Source organism: Podarcis muralis, chromosome 15 (assembly GCF_964188315.1).
Source record: "Podarcis muralis chromosome 15, rPodMur119.hap1.1, whole genome shotgun sequence".
Lineage (NCBI taxonomy): Eukaryota > Metazoa > Chordata > Lepidosauria > Squamata > Lacertidae > Podarcis > Podarcis muralis.
Genome location: NC_135669.1, coordinates 16240944 through 16261605, shown reverse-complemented (window position 1 = coordinate 16261605; position 20662 = coordinate 16240944). Strand labels below are relative to the sequence as shown.

General features: G+C 52.6%; 2 protein-coding genes across 2 annotated transcripts in view; one reads left to right on the top strand and one right to left on the bottom strand.

Annotated features, from left to right (window-relative positions):
• Positions 1 to 12143, bottom strand: part of ATP5MG (ATP synthase membrane subunit g) — a 73006-nt gene extending 60863 nt beyond the window's left edge. The window contains exon 1 of the mRNA XM_077919743.1: positions 12139 to 12143. The gene's annotated coding sequence lies outside the window, so the exon portion shown is untranslated. The remainder of the gene's footprint in view (positions 1 to 12138) is intronic.
• Positions 9806 to 17706, top strand: SCN2B (sodium voltage-gated channel beta subunit 2). The gene is made up of 4 exons (XM_028708294.2): positions 9806 to 10080; positions 13247 to 13413; positions 14186 to 14396; positions 14666 to 17706. The coding sequence occupies exons 1-4, from the start codon at positions 10011 to 10013 to the stop codon at positions 14863 to 14865; spliced, it is 648 nt and encodes a 215-aa protein (XP_028564127.2). The 5' UTR covers positions 9806 to 10010; the 3' UTR covers positions 14866 to 17706.
• The last annotated feature ends 2956 nt before the right edge of the window (positions 17707 to 20662 follow it).

Sequence of the window (20662 nt, the reverse complement as noted above, 5' to 3'; positions counted from 1 at the left end):
TCACAGAGGCAGTAGACTTCTGATTGCCATTTGCTGGGAATCAGAAGTGGGGAATGCAATTGCATTTGGGTCCTGCTTGCTGGCTTCCCATAAGAGGCATGTGGGTGTCCTCTGGGAGAGCAAGATCCTGGATAACACAGGACCCCTTTGGCCCGATCCAGCAGGCTCTTCTTAGGACCTTCTGCAAGCAAACAGAGGTTCTACCACTGAGCTGCAGCCCATACATTAGGGTTACCAGGGTTCCCCGGGGACAGTCCCTGAATTTGCGAATAAGTCCCTGGACAAATTCTATCCCCGGAATGTCCCCGGATTTCATCTAATGTCCCTGGGAAACGCAGCAGCGGCAATCTCAGCAGCCTGGAGCAGTTGGCTCTGGCTGGCTTCAGGAGCTGCTCGGAAGTCCCCATATGATGATGGTGCAGGGACTCTAAGATGCAGCTTCCGGGCTGCCTCCACCTTCCCTGACCCCAGCAACTAAGCTGTGAAGGGAGGCTTCGTGCTGCCTATCGGAGCAGCCTCCCAACTCCTACTTGTGTGCAGACAGGAGCGGGGCGGGGATCTCTCAGCTGTGAAGGGAGGCTTCAATGCGTGCAAGCAGGAGGGGGTAGGGATCTCTCAGTTAGGCAATGGGAAGCCTCCCCAGCTTAGGGCTCTCCGCCCCCTTCTGTTTGCACACAAGTAGGAATGGGATTGGGGCTGCTCTGATGGGAAGGGAGGCATCGTGCTGCCCGAGCCTCGCCGCCGCCACCGCTCTCGGCCCTCCTTCTCCGCCTTCCATGCCTGACCCACCCTGCACCACTTCCCCCCCACCACCACCACTGAAGAACCAACAACTCAGGCTGCCCAGGCTCATGGAGAAAGGAGATAGAAGCCTCGGAAGAAGGGGAAACGTGGCGGTTGAGGTCAAGGCGGCAGCCATCTGCAACCGCCATCGCTGCAGCATCAACGTCCCAAAAGTGTAGTATTTATTTTTTTATTTATTTAAAGTATCCCTGGATTCATTGAAAAAAATCTGGTAACCTTGCCATACATGCGCCCATAAGATGCACACATACGCATACAGGCTCTACCAATTCCAGCAACAGGGCATTGCTTTGAAATGGGGGAAGGGGGGTTGTAAGGCATGGGGGGGTTAACACTTTCCCCAACTACACCCCCTCCTTCCCCCCAAATGCTTCCTGGTGCATCTGTTAGGCTTGGAAGAAGTCTTTTATAGGAACCATGAGGTCAAAAACTTTTTTTAAAAATGGGGAAAAATTATATTGTATTTAAGAGAGCACTGCAAGCAGATGAAAACTTTAGCAGGATTTTAATCTCACTAATGTAATGTGTGACAAACATCATGGACCATATGGATTGATATAAAATATAGACTATGGAATAATATGCAGCTGTAAATGTTGACAGTTGGACCCATGAAGGGGATGGGGGGAAATCTTGAGATTCAGCGTAATCTCTGTATATGGATATGCATTTGGATTGTTATAAAATAAAAATGATTTCAAAAAGAAAAAAGGGCTACTTGTACATGCAATTATAGTTAAAATATATGATTTATTTAAAAAATTTAAAAAACCAGATATTATATGGTAAGAAAGAAAGGAAAAAGGAAAAGGAATGATGGGAGGTCAGGGCAGGCAGACAACAAACCCCCTGATTTTGTCTCCAGCATCTGTTTCTTAGAGGGTTACTGGTTTGAGGACATGGGGGTTCTGAAAGGCTTTTAGTGTTGATGGACCCATGAAGCCCCATTGCGCCATCATCTACCCCTCCTCTTTTGGGTATTCCGTTAAAGGAATCCAGCGGTCGTGGATCTTGTCCGATGCCTGCTAGTGGCTAGGGCCATGGCAGGACCTCCGGTGACGTCATGGGGGAGCTTCCAGTTGTATTTGCATCAACAAGCTCCTCCCATTGGTTGTTAACCCTGATATGACTCCCGGCTGTGTGGGGTGGAGTCTTGTATTGCTGTTTCATCCAACGCCTAAGCCAATACTACTCACATGCTGTAACCAATAAAAGTTGTGGCCTAATTTTGCCCATTAACCAAAAATAATGTGTCTGTGTGTCTTATTATAATCCTATGCGGGTGGATGGTCCTCGACTCACAACTACAGATTGGCAAGGTAGTGAGGCTTCCCACGGTGGTCTACATGGTCCCTACGAGTGTTACCAAAGTGATCTGGCTGAAGCCTGGATGCCTTTCCTTCGGCTCCCTTTGGGCCTGTCATCACCCCTGTCATCACTCCCAGCCCTATCGCTGCGAGGGCTCCTTCGGCCATTGCCCTGGTCACATGTGGCTGGCTCTTTCCCAGCCCCCTCCCCGCCATCTGTTCCAGCTGGGGCCTCTGATCTGTTTTAATTTGTGGAAAGGCAATGCCTTGACAGCGCTGGAGAGCTTTACCTTAAAAGCAGCCAGGTCAAGTTCCTGTCGAGCAACTATCAAGTTTCTTTGAAACATGAAACCCACCCTTCTCTGTTTCTCCCTCCTTCAGATGTATAAGAGAGAAAGTCCTTGGCTGAAGTTTATTGAGTGCCACAGAGTGACTCCTTCCTTGCCATCACCCTGAAAATGGAAGCCTCCCCTTTCCACCAGCATCCAGCACTGCCCAAAATGAAAAGCATTTAGATAAAGCAAGAGACATGTCTCTTGCTTCCCCAGGCAGCACTGGTTTAATGCAGGGGGGCTGGGGACATTTTTCAACCTGAGAACTCTGTGGGTCATTCTTAGCAGGTTAGAGGGGGCGCCCACTAGTCAGTCACCCCATATCTTCTGATGCCAGGTGGCTCAAAGTTCAAGCCAGGAGCAGGCAGAGCCTTAGCTTTGATCTTAGCTTGTACTCCCACAATGATAAGATTGGAGATTAGCCTCTGCTTGTCACCTTATGCAATCACAGAGCAAGCAGAGACTAGTTGTCTGGCGGGATTGTTGTTATTTCTGTTGTTTAACCGGGTTGCCTTTCTCAAAAACCACTCAATGCACCTTACAGAAGCATAAAATATTTGCTTGCTTCGTCAGTTCGTATGTTAACATTGGAATGATACTGAGAAGTTTAGCACGAATTCAGGAAATTTTCCATATTTTGTTGCCATTATGCAGCCAACATTGTTATGTGCAAGTGGAACTTCAGAGGAGATTGGGGCGGGCTTGTCCATGGGGGGGGGGGGTTGCTGTCATTTATTATACTAATGAGGAGTTTAATTGTTAATCACATTTAAACAAAAAATCCTACAAAGTTTGCATTACACACACACACGAATATATATGACTATATATATCTATATGGATACACACACACACACACACACACACACACACAATTGTTGCTAATCTGTAACGAATTATCAACATCAAACAGTTCTTAATGGAAGTTAAAATTCAATGTCAGTTAGTGGTTCCCCCTTAGATTTGAATTGGAATGAGTCCTAGGACTCAGCTACATTAGTAAAAATAAAACGTTATAAAGCATTATAAAACTGTGGCACCAGATGTCGCTGTAGAGCTGAAATTGGAACTCTCTGAAATTTTCCATTGTGGGCTTTAAAATGGCTTTTCCCCCAGAGCATTTTCAGAGGTTTTTTTTTATAGCTGTGTAGATGCAACCCTAGACAGTATGTATTCACCATGGTGTTTCCTAATTCTGGACAGGACAAACACAGCCTAACGTCTGTTGTCAATGCTCTGGTAATCTCTATGTTGAATTAGTGCAACATAGGGCTACATAGAGCTAGTGCAGAATTCAGCAGCTAGGTTGCTCAACAGGGCAAGACAGGTTGAGCACATAACACTAATCCAGACCTGATTGTTGTTGTTTAGTTGTTTAGTCGTGCCCAACTCTTCGTGACCCCATGGACCGGAGCACGCCAGGCACTTCTGTCTTCCACTGCCTCCCGCAGTTTGGTCAAACTCATGCTGTTAGCTTCGAGAACACTATCCAACCATCTCGTCCTCTGTTGTCCCCTTCTCCTTGTGCCCTCCATCTTTCCCAACATCAGGGTCTTTTCCAGGGAGTCTTCTCTTCTCATGAGGTGGCCAAAGTATTGGAGCCTCAGCTTCACAATCTGTCCTTCCAATGAGCACTCAGGGCTAATTTCCTTAAGAATGGATAGGTTTGATCTTCTTGCAGTTCATGGGATTCTCAGGAGTCTCCTCCAGCAAAACAATGTTGCACTAATTTAACAGGTCATAGTGGAGAGTTTTGACCAAACGTGATCCACCTGGAGGAGGAACCGGCAAGCCACTCCAGTATCCCTGCCAAGAAAACTCCATGGACAAAGACAACAGACCTGATTGTACTTGCTACCAAATAATTTCTAGGCCCAGTTCAAAGTGTTGGCTTTGGGCTATAAAGCCTTATGTGGCTTAGGACACCAATATCTCAAGGACTGCCTCTCCCCACATGAACCAACCCAGATCCTGCAAATGTCACCTGAGACCCTTCTCCATGAGCCTACTTCATGGGAGTTCCAGAGGGTGGCAACATGAGAACAGGCCTTTTCAGTGGTGGCTCCCTCTTTGTGAAATGCTCTCTTCAGGGAAACTCAGCTGGTATCATCTGTATCTAAAAATGAAGCAAAAACCTTCATTTTTACCCAGGCTTTTGGTCATTAATTTGAAGAGGTTTTAAGTATTTGTGGCCGCTTTTGGTGGGGCATGATTGGCTAGGCATGTGTTTTATTTACGGTATAAAGGTGTGGTTTTTTACTTTAGTTTTTTTTAAAAAAAGATTTTTAATTGTGTTTGTTGTCATTGGTTTTAGTATTTCTATTGTGCTTGTAAAATTGCTTTGAGTCATTGCCATGAGTAAAGTGGCAAATAACCCATCAACAACATAATATGTCCTTTCTTCAAGCTTCTGATAGAAACCAGATCTCTGCATGCTTATGGGATGACATGATTCACACCTTAAGAATTTACAGTCGGTTTCAATTTACAAGCAGAAGTTTGCTTTCTCAAAAACAGAATTCCTTGTGAAATAGTTGTAATTACATAATGCCCAATTCAAGTTGCATCATGTTTGATGGAAAGTTATTATAACTATGGGGAAGTTACAAACTTTTGACCCATAGTCCTGGAAGGAGGAAGTCAGTTAATTAAGTTCTTTTAGCATAACAATTTATTTTGGCTGCAGTCCTGTGTGTGTTTACTTGGGAGTAAGCCTTATTGAACTTGATGGAACTTGCCTCTGAGTGGATATGCATGAATTGCAGTGTTAGACTTCTGTCCCATTTACACATTTTTATTATGTTACTTCTCCCACTTCACATTTCTTTTTAAACTTCTGTTCTAGACAAGGAATGTCACTTTTGTTATGTACTGCCATGTAAATTTTGTATATTCCCAGATTAAATGTGATTTTAGCCTCATAGCATTTGATTGCTGGTATTGTAGTATGTCTTTGTGGATGTACTGAGAGTTTTATGAAATCCGTAACTGCCAAGAGTTTGGACTCAGCCTCATTAGTAAAGAAACAGTTATTTGAATGTGCTATAAATGTGCAACACCAGATGGCGGCAGAGAGCAGGAAATTTTAAAATGCGGTTTTCCATAGGGATTTCTTTCTTTTGTTATGATTGAGTAGAATTCTATGTTAGGAGTTTGATGTTTTCTATATTGTATTTATGGATTTTGAGGTTTTCTATATTGCATTTAATTTTAATTTTTGGTAAATTGCTTGGTGATTCTTTCTGATGAAAAGTAGTATAGTCATACCTGAAATAATAAATAAGTCTATAAAATATACAGGGTTTAGGCCCAAACAATGAGAATTCACAGAAAACAAAAAGCACACCACAAAAAACTAACAAAATCAAAACTAGCAGAATATTACTGTACTTTTCCATGTATAAGACTAGGTTGTATTTCCCCCCCCCAAAAAAAATGTTTAAAGGGGGGTTAGTCTTATACACAGGGGCAATCTCCCCCCATTTTCTTAATTTTGAGTCCCCCAAATACATGAGGGCAATACATGGGAAAATATGGTATTTTACCTTTTACAAGACTCTGTGATTGTTGTTTTGGAGGGGAGAAAAGGATGAAATACCAGGAGAATCCAGTCTGCCTTAAAGCACCCTGGATTAAATAATAATAATAATAATAATAATAATAATAATAATAATTTTTATTTATATACCCCGCCCTCCCCAGCCAAGGCCGGGCTCAGGGTGGCTAACAAGCAATAATAAAAACAAATTGAATGAATACAACTTAAAAACAAGATTAAAATGCAACATTAAAACATTAAAATGTTAAAATGCAGCCTCATCACAGGAGGAGAAAGGAAAAAGAAAGAGGGGGAGGGAATCAAATTGGCTCCAAGCTAAAGGCCAGGTGGAACAACTCTGTTTTACAGGCCCTGTGGAAAGAAATCAGATCCTGCAGGGCCCTGGTCTCATGAGGCAGAGCGTTCCACCAGTGTTGAAAAGGCCCTGGCCCTGGTTGAGGCTAATCTAACTTCCTTAGGGCCCGGGACCACTAGGGTGTTGCTATTTATGGACCTTAAGGTCCTCCGTGGTGCATACTGGGAGAGACGGCCCCGTAGGTACAAGGGTCCTAGGCCGTGAAGGGCTTTAAAGGTCAAAACCAGCACCTTAAATCTAAACTAAACTAAACTTTACTTAAACTAAAAAGATTAAAACTAACCTATCTAAGCTTCCCTTTTAAGCTGCAAAGGGATGCACTCTGAAATTTAACAATTGTGAGGAAGGATAAAATATAATAACTATACCCTCTCCTAGCATCCATTCACATCCCTACAGAAATGGCCTTAAGAGTGAAAATGGCCAAAGCTTCCTAGTCCACCAAGGGTAATCTCAGCAGGTAATATTACAACTGGATCAGGCCAATGGGGGCCCATCTGGTACAAACATCTGTTCTCCCTGTGGCCAACCGGGTGCCTCAATGGGAAACACACAAGCGGGACATGGGAGAAATAGCACCCTGCCCTCTTGTCATCCCGGCGGTTGTTATCATGCAGAGGGATACTACGTCTTTCAGGGTGGGACTACGGTGGACCTAGCAAACCCATTAAGCCACATTTCCCTGTCCTTTGGAAGACAGTGCCAAACTTCTGGGAGGGGGGCTGGTTCTGCCCCTTGGGACTCCAGGCCTCTGCCAATTGCCTTTTAGGACGTAGGACTCCTTTCGCGAGCGTAAGGGACTGACTCAGCTGCAAGTCTGCTCTGACTTTGCAGAATTGGGCTGCGCAGGTTGTCCTGGTAAAGGAGAGTGCCTTGAAATATTAATGAAGTGCTCCTTAAATTTAAGGAGGAGTAAGTGCAGCGGGATCTACTTCAGAGGGGGCCAGTTGGAACCTGCCCAGGATGGTAGTGATGGGCAGTCTCTGTGAGCGCAAAACACCCTAGAAGTCAGTGTACTGTCACTGTTGTCAAATTAATGGAGGATAGGGCTATCAGTGACTACTAGATATGACTTATATACAGTGGTACCTTGGGTTACATACACTTCAGGTTACATACACTTCAGGTTATAGACTCCGCTAACCCAGAAATAGTACCTCGGGTTAAGAACTTTGCTTCAGGATGAGAACAGAAATTGTGCTCCGACGGAGCAGCGGCAGCAGGAGGCCCCACTAGCTAAAGTGGTGCTTCAGGTTAAAAACAGTTTCAGGGTAAGAACGGACCTCCGGAACGAATTAAGTACTTAACCTGAGGTATCACTGTACTAGCCCTGTGCATCGGATTTGGCTGAGCCCAACAGGGTAGATTTGAAGGGCCTCAGACAAGTCAGGTACACACAGCCAACAGAGCTGGGCCATTCTCCAGCTTCCTTAGCCCTCCTTGCCTAGCCCAGTGCATAAGGAGCATGAGTGATAGACCCAAAATTCTCCTCTTTCTAGTAGGTGTATGAACACCTCCACCTGGGGTTAATAGCCAGTGAAACCATCTGGACTCAGAAGCCACTGGGGTCTGATGCCCATTAGGACTGCCAGGGTGGAAGATTGGAAGGATAACAGTTTGCAGAACAGAAGACAACTAATTCTGTGTTTGTCTCCATCCCCCCTGAAAAGACAAAACCGGATAGATGTCAAGAAGAAGGCAGGCAGGTGCAGACTGAGGTTGGTGGCTCGGTGCCCTCTCCTTCCTGCGCAGGATGAGCCCAGCTCACCATTACTTTCTATCAGGAAGGCGAGAGTGACGGGAGGCCGCTTGCATCAGGACTATGGATAGCGCCCCAGTAGAAAGACGTGACTCTGGGATAGGCCGGCGAGGCGCTGCGCTGGCGCTTGGAGCGGCTCAACAGTCCCTTCCTCGCTCCCCTTCCCCACAGTAGCCAAGTCTCTTCCTTCACCCCTAAGCAGCCCCAGCAGATGAGAGACCAGTCCAAAGCGTACCCACAACACTGCCAGAGCCCTCTCTGCGCGGGCTCTTTCTGAGCGGACCCGGGAGACGCCACCCAGAGCCTGTGCAGAAGCGCAGCCGGCTGTATTCTTTGGTTTCGCGTTGCCGCCCTCCGACATTTCCCAGCAGCTGCAGCAAGGCGCGCTTGGAGCGTCCAGAAAGCGGAGAAGTTAAGGGAGCTCTTTCTCCGCACCCGACACTTCAGCCAGTGCCCAAGGAAGGAAGCAGGATAGCCAAGGCAGCTCCGGGGGAGCCTCGCCCGGCCCACATTCACTTGTGGGTGGGGAGGCCTTCGGAGCCTGCAGTGTGTTTGTATGGGGAGCGGGGCGTTTGATTCGCCGCTGGCTCCCTGTCCCGACTGGTCCCCAGCAGCTCCCACTGGCAACGCAGACTGGGCAGCTCAGGGCCAACTGGGAGGGGGAGGAAGCAGCCGTGGGAAACAGCGCTTGGTGGAGGGGAGAAGAGAGGGTGGCGTGGGGTCTGTCTTGTTTGCTTGCTGTGGAAGAGGCGCGAGAGCATCCATCCATTCCCTGCCACCTACTCGCCTGGAGCATGCTGCCGCGCCACTTCCTGTCCTCCTGGACGATTGCGCGCGGTGGGGGATGGGGAAGAGCAGCTGGATTACCTAATGCACACTGGGATGCCTAAATTGATACTCTTGACCCTTCTCGCCCTCCCTGCCCAGTCGCTGGGGTAGTTGCTGCGAAAAGAGGAAGGGGTGTGCGCGCGCGTAAGAGTCCCATAGCCAGTCGGGGGGAGCAGCTCTGCTCTCTCTCTTGCGCGGGGTTGTGTTGCTTTAGTTGGGAATATGAAATGCATTTGGCTCCCCCAGGACCAAATTGAGGGGTCAGGCAATAAATCATTTGCAGAGCAGGGAATTCTTCCCCCACCCCCGCGCGAAGGTCCCCTACCAGCCTTCTCCTCCTGCTCAGCATGTTTTGGGGAGGGAACCCTTGAAATGGGCATTTGCTCCAGGAGGCACTCCGTGCATAGTTTGGGCTGGAGGACAAGAAGACGTCCCTCTGAAGCGGGTGGCTGAGAAGTTGACTTCGGCCGCCGGCTCTGCTCTTTGGGAAAGAGCAGCAGCCCAAGAACGTAGCAACAGTGACAACTGCTTTCTCCGGGTCCAGGTCCAGTCAGCTCTGGCGGGAAGATGCTCTCCGGGTCTTTAGACAGGTGCCTTTCCTCAGTCCTACCTGGAGATGCTGCTGTGGGTTGGATCTGGGACCTTCTGCGTCCAAATGCGGTGCTTTGCCCCTGAGCTATGACCCTTCCCTGACCAGAACCCGGGGAGGGCAGGCAGGGGGTGTCGAGATTAATCCTCCGCTCTCCCCCAGCCCGCCGCCCCCGCGGAAGCTGGGAGCATCTCTCATTCCCGGCACATAAGGGTTTCCTGCCCTCCCACTTCCTTTGCTGAGATTCGCCAACCACAGAAATGATGTGTCCCCCCGTTTTTTAACCGCGGCTGCAGGGGAAGCACCAAACCCTCCAGCCGGCCATCTTGGAGCCCTCGCCATAAAGCTTCCAGAACATGATGTATGCCTCCGAGTCCAAACCCCGCATTTGACACTCCCCTCCACCCAAGCCAAGCCAAGCCAAGCCAAGCAGCGCACCGCCCGGCCCCCTCCCCCTCTCCCCGCTAGGCCCGGAGGATGAGCCGAGAAGCCCCCCGGCCCCGGAAGACGCACGCCCTGGCGCTCCTCATCCTCTGCCTCGCGCTGGGTAAGTGGCTTCTGGGGTCCTGGCATGGGGAGCTGAGGCAGGAGGGGAGCAGCGGGGAGGGGGCTGCTGCTGCTGCAATCTGGCGAGGGCCGCTGCGGATCTGCCCGGCTCCGCAGTCCCACTGACAGCTGCGCTCCAGGGAGGAGAAGGAGGCGCCGCTTTGCCTTGGCTCCAGGGCGGGCGGGGAGCGTCTTTGGGGGGCGCCTTCGGGGAGGGCCCTTTCCTGGCCAGCGCCCCTCAGTGCATTTGCTGGAAGAACCGGCCAGAGCCTGTGCTTCGCCAGAGCTACACAATTTTTGGCCGGATCAGTCGCCAGCAACGGAGAATATCAATGCCGAGGAAAGCGCTCCGGGCCTCGGGGGGCAGCGGCTGAGGGCAGTGTGCATGTGGTCACTCTCTCTCACACACAGCTGTGCCGGGGTTGCCAGATGCTGCTCCGCCTCCTATCCTGGGGACCAGAGTTGCTCCCTCCCACGCCTGCTTGGGTCCTCCCAAAATGAGGCACAGGTTCTTCCCTCGCTTAGACTGTGGGGTGTGTGGGGGGGGGGATATGCAGCTGCCACCAGGCGACTCCGCAGGAAGAGAACCCCCTCTTGGTTCAGCAGGGGCCAACCACTGCCTCCCACCCCCTAGGATACTGCGCCGGCGCCCACTCCCCAGCATTCATAGGGGCTTCTCTCAGAAGCCTTGTGGGAGCCTTCGAGGGTTTCCTGGCCACCGCTGGCGATGCCCAGCAGTGGCTCCTCCTGCTCTCACCTTCCAAAGGGCCTCTGTAAAGGCCGACTTAGCCACCAGTGGCTCCCTGCTGCCAGGCGCGACCTTTCTACAGCAGTCCGTGATCACCAGTTCCATGTGGGAGAGAAGAGACGAGGAGGGTGCGCCTAGGACCCCGGGGCCAGAACTGGATCTGGGCCTTCGCTACTCCCCACTCCCAGCCCCTTCTTACTCGGCCCCCTCCGTTACAAGGCTTGTGTCCCGCTGGTCGAGCACACAGCCCGGTCTGCCTCTCCAAACAGGAGCGCGAAGGGTCTGCAAAAAGCGCGAAGGCGACAGTTTTGGAAAGGATGAGGGGGAGAAAGGCCAGGCTTTCTGCGGCTGGGCTTGTGGGGAGAAGAGGACGCTGCTCTGGGTAGCCAGCTCGGCGAGGAGCCCCCTGATCTCTGCTGCAGATCCCAGCTGAACTAAGGGTGCACCGTCTTCCCCTCGGGGCTCCCGGGGTACGGCGAGGGGGAGGTGTGTGTTGAATGTGTTCCAGTTTTGCAGTAGCATCTGACGAGCCAGGAACTGCCTCAGCAATTGCTGCATTCAAGGCACTGCAGAGGCTGCAGCTTCTGCAGCACTGAGGGCTCCTCGGAACAGCCAGGAGACCGGTTTGCCAGCCGTCAGCAAAAGGGACTGACAGAAACAAGCTGACCTTGGACTGCCTGCCTCAGGCGTCTCCTTAAAGCCCCAGGGCTGCCACCCAGCTGCAGCAGCGATTGGGAAGAATGACACCCATACCCGTGTGGGGCAGCAGAAATCCCTCTACTCCTGAGCATGCGCCCAGGGTGGAGAGTCGGGCACGCACGCTGCCATGATTATCCCCTCGGGGGTGACTCAGGTGGGGTCTTAGGGCCACGCGGAAGGAGCTTTGGTTCGGAGCAGTGGTGCAGCCTGGGAATGTCAGACCCCAGACGTGGTGGCAGGTATTGCTAGTTCAGTCCTGGAACAGGTACATAATCCAGGCATCTCCCCGCTCTCCCCAGCCGCCGTTTCGTCCTCTGCAATTCCTTCTACGTTCCTGATCTGTTAACGCCAAAACAAAAAGAATATAGTGTGCCAGCCCTGATCAGAAACTGAACTATTCTGAGCATCTGCAGTTTCACGCTTTAAACTCGCCTTGATCCCCCGCGTGGCTGATCGATAAAGAAGGTGAGGGTGAGGGGAGACCCTTTTGGAGATCTGCCTTCAAAGCCAGGGGGACCTGGGAGGAACTGCTGCGATGAGCGCGAAGAAACGGAGAGGGAGAACGGAAGCGGCGGAGCTGTTGGCCGGCTTCTTGCCGTCCGTAGCCGGGACGGAACAGCGGCGGACGCAGGAGCTCAGCGCGCGTCCTTCCGTAGCCAAAGCCTCTCCAGCAACGCGCGCAAGAGGGGGAGCGCTCTGCCTTCAGGCTGGCGGGGAAGTTTTCAGACGCCCCCTCCCCCCAAAAACCTCGTTTAGAAAAAAGAATAATCCCAAATAACTGGGCCAGAATGCTGGCGGGAGGGGGAGAAAAACAAGGGGAGAGGGGAGGTTTGGAAAGGGCATGTGCGCTGCATGCAGAAGGTCCCAGGAGCAACCCCCGCGGGCATCTCCAGGTAGGGCCAGGAGGAGACGCCTCTGCCTCAAATCCTGGAGAGCTGCTGTTGCCAGTCAGTGTTGACAGTACTGGCCTATATGGACCAATGGTCTGACTCGGTATAAATGCAGTTTCTTAAGTTCCTAATGGAGTGCTGATGAAAGGGGCAGGACTGACTGCCTGGCGCCTTGAATAGGAGCGGTCCACATTGCAACCAGGAGTCGCTCGTCCCACTTCTCTGGCCATCAAAGAATTGTCAAGTTGGAAGGGACCCCAAGGGTCATCTAGTCCCTTGCAATGCAAGGATCTTTTGCCCAAAGTGGGGCTCGAACCCACATCCCTGAGGTGCAGAGTTTTATGCTCTACTGACTGAGCTATCCCGTCAGGCTTGTTCTATGAAATTCTCCAGCTACGTTTTTCCGGTACAGTTGGGATCCCGTTTTAAATGATCACTTAATATAGAACTGTCTTGAGCACTTTCTCCTTTGGAAACAAACAAACAAACCAACCAACTCCCAGAGGGTCCTTTGTCAAGAGTCCGCCTTCCTCCAAAAAGGGGGGGGGGGTTGCCGACCCAACGTTGCTGCCCTTCGTGTGTAATGGGTGGGTGGGGTGGGAGATCAAGCGAGGCTGGATCTGCACTGATCTGTATAAATGCTATGAAATAAAGGCTATTAGAAAAAACAACAACCCTATATAACTCTCAATGCAATTTCTCATGGCGGACTGATTGCTGCTCTGCAGCGCCCTCTGGTGTCACATTTTTATAACACATTTTAAAAGTTATGACTGACCGGTGTAGATTCGCCTCTCCTGTCTTACCCTGTTCTCCTCTTCTTCCGGCAGTGCCAAGCAGCCTGGGCATGGAGGTCACGGCGCCTTTCACCATCATGGCCCTGAATGGCTCCTCCGTCCGCCTCACCTGCACTTTCAACTCCTGCTACCGGGTGGAGAAGAAGCAGTTCTCCCTTAACTGGACATACCAGGAATGCGACAACTGCACCGAAGAGATGGTGAGTCTGCAGCCCGCAGCTGAGCTGGGCGGGTCACTTCCTCGAAGCATGCTGCGGCGCAGAGGCAGATTGAGGGGAGTGCAAAACTGGGTCGCCTGCACTGGGTGCCCAGCTGAGAGGGCGCTGCAACAACAACTTAGCGGCAGAGCCTGGACTTTGGAAGTCCTTGCAACCCGTCCCCAAATGCGGTTCCTGTGAATGTATGTGTGTGGAGCGAGCGGGCTGTAGCACTTATTCTACTCGAAGCTGCCAAGCGTCTACTGTGGCCTAAGTTTCTTGTTGCCACAATAAATGAGCAAGTCTTTAAGGTTCCAGAACTCTGTTCGTTGTGTTTGCTGTAACAGATGAGCTCTGCTGCCCCTTTTAAGCCACGATCAAGCGGAATGCACTCGTGCATGTGCTCAGAGGCACGCGTTTTATTGCAACCACCTGTCCCAGGGATAGTCTTTGCTACTGAAGCCTGTTTTTATTTTATTTTTTTTAAAAAGGGTGTGTGATACATAGGAGCCCAAGTCCTAGGGGCCAAGGGGTCTTTGCCTCCACAACAAAATACTTGAGGGCTCCCCCCAACCAAAGTTAATGGGCATTGCTATTCAAATGGTGTGCGTGGATCCCTTCATGTGATCGATTATGTGGGGCGGGGCTTTCCTGGGTACCCCCAATTCAAGATAGCTCCCCTGGTGTGATATATCAGTTTGTCGCAGCTCTCCAGAGCGTCCTGCGTGGACTGCGGCAGTCTCTGCTCCTTAACGCCCCCCCCCCCCGTCTCCAGTTTCTACAGTTTAGGTTGAAGATTGTTCCTATGGAGCAGACCCGCTTTGGGGATCGCGTGGAGTTCACCGGGAACCCCATCAAGAACGACGTCTCCTTCACCCTCCACAACGTGCAGCTGGACGACGAAGGGACCTACCACTGCTACGTCATGAACCCCCCTGACCGGCAGAAGGGACACGGCAAGATCAGCCTGATAGTGATCACCGAAGGTCAGTCAGCCTTCGGGAGGCCTGCCGTCTATGGTCTCCCTCTCCCCCTAGGACCCACCCCACAACAACACGCTTTTCTTACCTGCTGTGCTGCAGCGTCCTAGAAAGGCCACGCCCACCCCAGAAGCCCACCTTCCTGCAAAGCCTGGGCGGGGAACACCCCTGCTCCCCTAGCCCCTCTCTCCAAGCCCCCTCGGGGGATCAAGCCTGCTGCGCGTGCCCTTCCTCAGCCCCGTCCCCCACTAGTCTCGGCTGTGTCTCCTCCGCAGAACCTCCCGAGCGGGACTCGACGGTGGCCGTGATCGTGGGCGCCACGGTGGGAGGGTTCCTGGCCGTGGTCATCCTGGTGCTGGTGGCTGTCAAGTGCGTGCGGCGCAAGAAGCAGCAGAGGTTGAACACGGACGACCAGAAGACGGAGGAGGAGGGCAAGACGGACGGCGAGGGCAACCCCGATGAAGGCACCAAGTAGACCGGTGCCCGGCGGCCCGGGATGGTCCCCTCCTGCACTCTGCCCTTCCGTCCTCCCGCATCCATGAGCTTCCTCTAAAGACTCTCCACTGGTGTCAGAAGTGTCGAGGTCCCTCCCTCCCCCACTTAAGCCTCTCCTTTGAGACCTTGTACGCAGCTGGGCAGGGCGCTGCAGAGCAGATCTTCCTCTGTGGAAGAATTCCAGGGCTAAAAAGTTGGGGGGGGGGTTTGCAAAGGGAGGATTTGGGGGGGGGGTGAGAGCGAGGGCTCGCCTCCCAACTTGCCACAGGGAAGGTCTTGACCTGTTCCTCCTGCCCCTGCTGTTGGTCCTCTCTGCCCGGCGCCCGCCCCCACCCACCAGGTCACCTGGGGCACCCCGTGAGAAACTCTGCCCGCTGGAGGGGATCTTTTCCCTTCCTGAGCGGACGCCAGGGGGAGTGTTTGTGTGTGTTGCTGCTGAAAGGGAGCATTGGCCCCAGGAAGAGAAGGGGGTGGGGTGGGGGAAAAGAGGTTCCCCCTTCCGATGCAGAAACTGCCACTTATCGTCTTCCTTCTACAGAAGCCACAAGCACAACCCACTACTGCCAAACGCAACTCACTGCCAGCGGGGCGGGAGGGGGAGGTCGAAAGGGCGGCACATTCTGCACTCCCTCACAGAACCGGCATTTGCAAGCTCACGCGTGTCAGCTATTCCCTGATCCCCATCCAAACTCACACGACCCCCTGATGTTTCCTATGCCCAGCATAATTGGGGGGAGGGTCTTTCTGGGAATAGGCTTTTTTGGGGGGTGGCGGGTGGGAGACTGCTTGTTTATTCCCTGAGAGCATGCTGCCTGTGCCCCGCGCCATGCTTTTTCTTCTTGGGTGGGCGACTATGCTTTCTGCTGGGAGGAGCGCTCCTGAAGGGCCCTGGCGGAGGAGAGGTCTGGATCTCATGGAGGGGCAAGATCCTGGGCTTGTCTGCCTTGTCCTCCCCACTCCACGCTCCGGCTTTCCTTTCGGTAGAGCGCACTTACCTGGCAGTGCCCGTCAGCCTCTTGCTGTAAACTTTACCAGGGCTCTAGGGGAGCAGAGCTGGATCAGGTCCCTCGGTGCTTGCTGCGTCCTTGGCTCCGAAGCAGGCAATTCCTGGGTGCCTCTTCCTCTCAGCCGCAGCTGGGCTCCAGGCCCGGACATCGTCCACCAACCCTGGGCCCCGTGCATGACCCTGCCGTCCTTCAAGGGGCTCTCGGTTTTCTCTCACTGTCGCACCTGGGGACAAAAAGGCAGGGCAGTGAATCCCCCAAAGTCCTTTTGCTTCTCCCATCCTTCTCCCATCTGGCCGGGCCAAGGCTCTGCTCCGTTCCTTTCTGCCTTGCTGCGATTGGCTCGTTCTCTGCTAAGCAGGCCACAAGGTGGTGCTCTCGTCTCCCCTGACAATGGAGCCAGCTTTTGGTGGGGGGGGGGTCGGGTCACCACTTGTGGGAATGTTTAGGAAGGTAGGAGAGGATATATTGTTTTGATATTATCCCTCCTCACTCACCCTAGTGAGCAAACAGCAGAGCGCAGTCCCTTTGCAACTTATTGGAAGCAAGTTGATGATTCGCTAGAGTCTTTTAATTAAGCAATCCAGTCTGGCTTGTTCCTGGTAAATTTCCCCTTTATTTCCCTTTTAAAATAAGAATAACGCAGCACAGTCTTCTTGAAAAATAACAGGTTTTTTCTCACGTCCAGTTCACAGCAGTAATCTGAAGGCAGGCTTTATCTTGTGGCTAGAGTTACATTTGTAGAGAAAAGTTAAGTCCGAGTTAGGTCTCCATCCTCTGTAAGGATGTGCCATGTGCTGGCTAAGAGCCAGGAGCAGTAGGGATCCAGAAGTGAAGATCCAAAAGAGGAAAAGGGATGATAGCTGCATGGCTAGCTCTTTTACATGGACAGCTAGCGTCACGCCCATCCACCTGGTCACCCACAGGGAGAGGAGGCTCCAGAGCAGATATGACAGGAAGCCCTCCCTGTCTGGAGCCACTTCCCCCTGTGTGTCCATTCTGGGCAACAGGAAAATGTTGTACTTGCTGCTCTATCAACGCATCCCACACCACTAGCATCCCCTCTGGAGAAGGGGGTGATGGTTCTTCTCCCCGGAGTCCCTCGTCTGAAACGCGGGTGGGGGAGAGTGCAGGGCAGGCCGGCTAAGGGCACCTCGTCGGCTGGTTCCAGGGCCTGGAGCTGCCTTTGGTTCTTGCTTGACTTTCCCCGGACCCGTGGCTCGATATCCCCCCCCCCCCCCAAACACACCCAGGGGAGACGCAGACGCCTCTTGCTCTCGCCACCCGGCAGCTCGACGGCGCCCCCTGCCGCCACCTTCCTGTTCTTTATTGTTTTGCCAAATTTTGCCGTTTGGTTCTCAACCAAAGCCACAGTATGGAATGTTTTATTGCTCTTTTCGTGCGTACGCAGGAAAACAAATATACAGATAACGCATACCTATACACATGTACATAGTCAGGAAACGATTTCGTTGACCATACTTTGCACATTGGCTGTTTGTATTTTCGCTGTGCTGCTGCTGCTATGTTGGGAGTAAGCATTTTTAATGCCTGGGTCTGTCTCGGGGAATCGGAGTCCAGGGAAATAAAACAGAGCGCGCAGCTCAGAACAGGCGTAGCTCCGCCTCTTTCCCGGGACAGCTGGGCAGTGGGGAGACCTCAGCTTCACGAGCATAGACCGGGCAACTCTGCGGGGTCCTGGTTTGTAGGATCCTAGGATCCTGAAGGCCGCCTAGTCCGCCTCACCCCAACACAAAGCCTAGGGCAGGGCTTACATCCAGAGCATATTAAATAATAAAGATGATCGTGCCTCTGAACATGTGCAGAATGCCTTTCCTTTGCAACCGAATAGTCATCGCCTGCCCTAAATGGTTTTCTTACGGTGGTGCCTGAAGGTTCATTCCGCCGCCCATCCTTGTCGGAACCAGCCGGACTGCCTCTCTCTTGAGCCAAAGCGGGCGGAGGATGGTCTGCGTCTTGGCGTCGGAAGAAGCGGAACACCTGGCGAAGAGCAAGCTTCTTCTCTGTGGACTCAGGGAATGGGCGTAAAGAGGAGCGCGCTGGGGGCGTGGCAGGCACCGGGTAGCAGGAGTCTGCTCTCAGCTGGGGAAGCGGGTTTTGCGTCTGGAGCAGCTGCTTGCAAAGTTTTTAAGGACAGGCGTCAGCTACCTGGGATAGGGCGGAGCGGGGCGGCGGGAACATTATTCCCTCGAATCCCTCCAGTCAAAGGACACACCCACCCACCCACCCACCTACACCCACACCCACCCAGCCAATGCCTGACTTCAGCAAGGGTAGTTTGTAGTTTAGTACTTCTGAAATTATCAGCCAACACCGGTGGATACTGTGCCGAGGGGAGGGAACACAATTTTAAGCACCGAAGGTGGAGGGGGAAATGAGAAAGAAATCATGCTAACCTGACCGCTGGCTCCCTTCTGTCTATGACAACCGCGTGTGTTCCATAGAGCGCCGCACAAGTTAACCATTAGGCAACGCAGCCCGGGGGTGGGGTGGCCAGGCCATCCCTATCCGTGCCAGGGAGCTGCCTCCAGCTTCCAGTCCTCTCAGCGAGCTCGCTTTTCCAGCCACTTTCGCGAACGTGGGGATGAAGGCGAGGCGAGCCAGAGAGTCTGCTGTTCTCCAGAGGGCGCACAGCGAAAAGCGCCAGGTTCGACAGTCTTGCTCCTGCTGGCGGCTTATCTCGCAGTTCCCGAGTCCTGGGCCTCGTCTGGCCAACAATTCCCGAGTGAGGGGGAGCCTCCTCCTCCTCTCCTTGTCGCTGGGAAACCGCGAGACCCCCGCGGAAGGCGGGGCACCGGCGCGCTGATCCGCGATCTCGCTGGCCTCCGACGGGGTGGTCCTGGACAGACGCCGCACTTTCCGCCCCGGGACGCAGAGTGGGACCAAAGCCGGCTGGACAGCACCCTCTACCGCCCGCCGCCGCCCAGTTTTGGCTCAGGCATGATCGGCTCCTTCCCTTCTGCCCGCTCCGTCGGTGAGCGCTTCCCGCTCCTTTGCCCGGAGCTTGCAGAGTCACCATCTGTCTTTGGCCAGTTTCTCTGGGAAAAGACAGCTCGAGGGCACGTTGCAGGGCCCTAGCAGCAACGCTCTAAGGTGGCTTTGCACTCCTTATTTGCTCTTCTTGCAGGTTCCTTCGTCCCGTCCACAGAAGGAAAGTCAGAGAGAGACAGAGAGAGAGAGAGAAGCCAGGAAAGTTCCTGGGCGGAGAATGACGCCCCCACTGCTCAGTCCCTGAGTTTCAGGGTTGGAGGAAGGAGCGTGGGAAAGAATAAGTGCTCTGAAGGTGCAGCGCCCGCCTGGGTCCGCACACAGGCGCAGCTTGGCCTACAGCCTCCTTGCCCGGGACCTTTTCTGCCATATCAGCACTTGGGCGCGCGGGGGGGGGGGCGGAGGGGGGGGAGAGGCCACAACCCATTCAGCCTACCGAGGGATGGCAACTGCCACGGCTCTTGATGCGCAGGACAAAACTGCTAAATGGCCTTGAATTCACCCTCAGCTGTTCAGTGGAGAGGGTGACCCAGCCTTTATAATCAGATAAGTGCCTTCCTCCGCCCCCGCCTGCATTTGAAAGGGCCGAAGTGCTGCCTCCCGCAGACCCCACCGCACCAGACCGACCACCTAGATGGGAGGTGGGCAGGTCTTTCCTTAGAGCGTGGGGCTGGTAACACCAAGGTCGCAAGTTCGATTCCCATTTGGGACAGCTGCATATTCCTGCATTGCAAGGACCCTCAGGGTTACTTCCAACTTTCCAATTCTATGATTGCCTGTCTTCTTGCTCTGGGCTTCGGCCTTTCTCCTTTCATACACCTATGCTTATGAATTAGGAAAGCTGTTTCCCATTATACCTAGGTGGCGAAAGTAACTCTGCACATGGTCAGAGGCATTTCATTACCTGAGTCTTAGCCATGGCGCTCAAAGAAGTCTGCTGTGGCAGACCCCTGAATCAAATTTAAGCCCATTTCTTTGTGGCAAAAACAATTCACTTTTTTTTCTATTTTGGGGTAGGAAGCATTCTGTTTTTAAGAGGTCAATGAAGGGCTTTTATTTGGGGGGCGGGGTTGAAAAAAGAACTTTGGACATTTAAAACGTCTTGAGGCTATTGTTTTGAAGCTTGGCAATGCAGAGAGTGTGCGCACCCCACCCCAAAGTTCTATATTGCTGATAGGGTGGGGAATTGGGGAGAGCTGTTTCTTCTGTATGGCTAGGGCATTCCATCTTCTGATTCAAAGCATCTGTTTGCAGAGAAAGGCCTCCCTGCTGAGGAGATCTGAGTCCAGCAGTTTACCCCAGTGAGCCCAGGGTGGAGCAGGGACTTGAACCCCCCAGTGGGGGCGTTTCTGACTGGCCCATGACTCCCCAGGGAAGTTCACCTGGCACCTTCATTGTACACCTTTAGGCACCAGGCCAAAATGTTCCTTTTTAACCAGGCCTTTGCTTGATCCCATTTACATCCTATGCCCTTTTAAAATGTTTTTTTTTTTGGGTGGGGGGGACGACTATTGGGTTATTAGGGACGCGGGTGGCGCTGTGGATAAAACCTCAGCGCCTAGGGCTTGCCGATCGCATGGTCGGCGGTTCGAATCCCCACAGCAGGGTGAGCTCCCGTCTTTCGGTCCCAGCTCCTGCCCACCTAGCAGTTCGAAAGCACCCTTAAGTGCAAGTAGATAAATAGGTACCGCTTTCTAGTGGGAAGGTAAACGGTGTTTCTGTGTGCTGCGCTGGTGCTGGCTCGCCAGAGCAGCTTCATCATGC

Excerpts from the sequence above, each read along its gene's own strand:
- SCN2B (XM_028708294.2), top strand. The coding sequence starts at position 10,011 with ATGAGCCGAGAAGCCCCCCGGCCCCGGAAGACGCACGCCCTGGCGCTC. Across the intron at positions 13,414-14,185 it reads ACAACTGCACCGAAGAGATG|TTTCTACAGTTTAGGTTGAA; the intron begins GTGAGTCTGCAG and ends CCCCGTCTCCAG. Across the intron at positions 14,397-14,665 it reads CCTGATAGTGATCACCGAAG|AACCTCCCGAGCGGGACTCG; the intron begins GTCAGTCAGCCT and ends TCTCCTCCGCAG.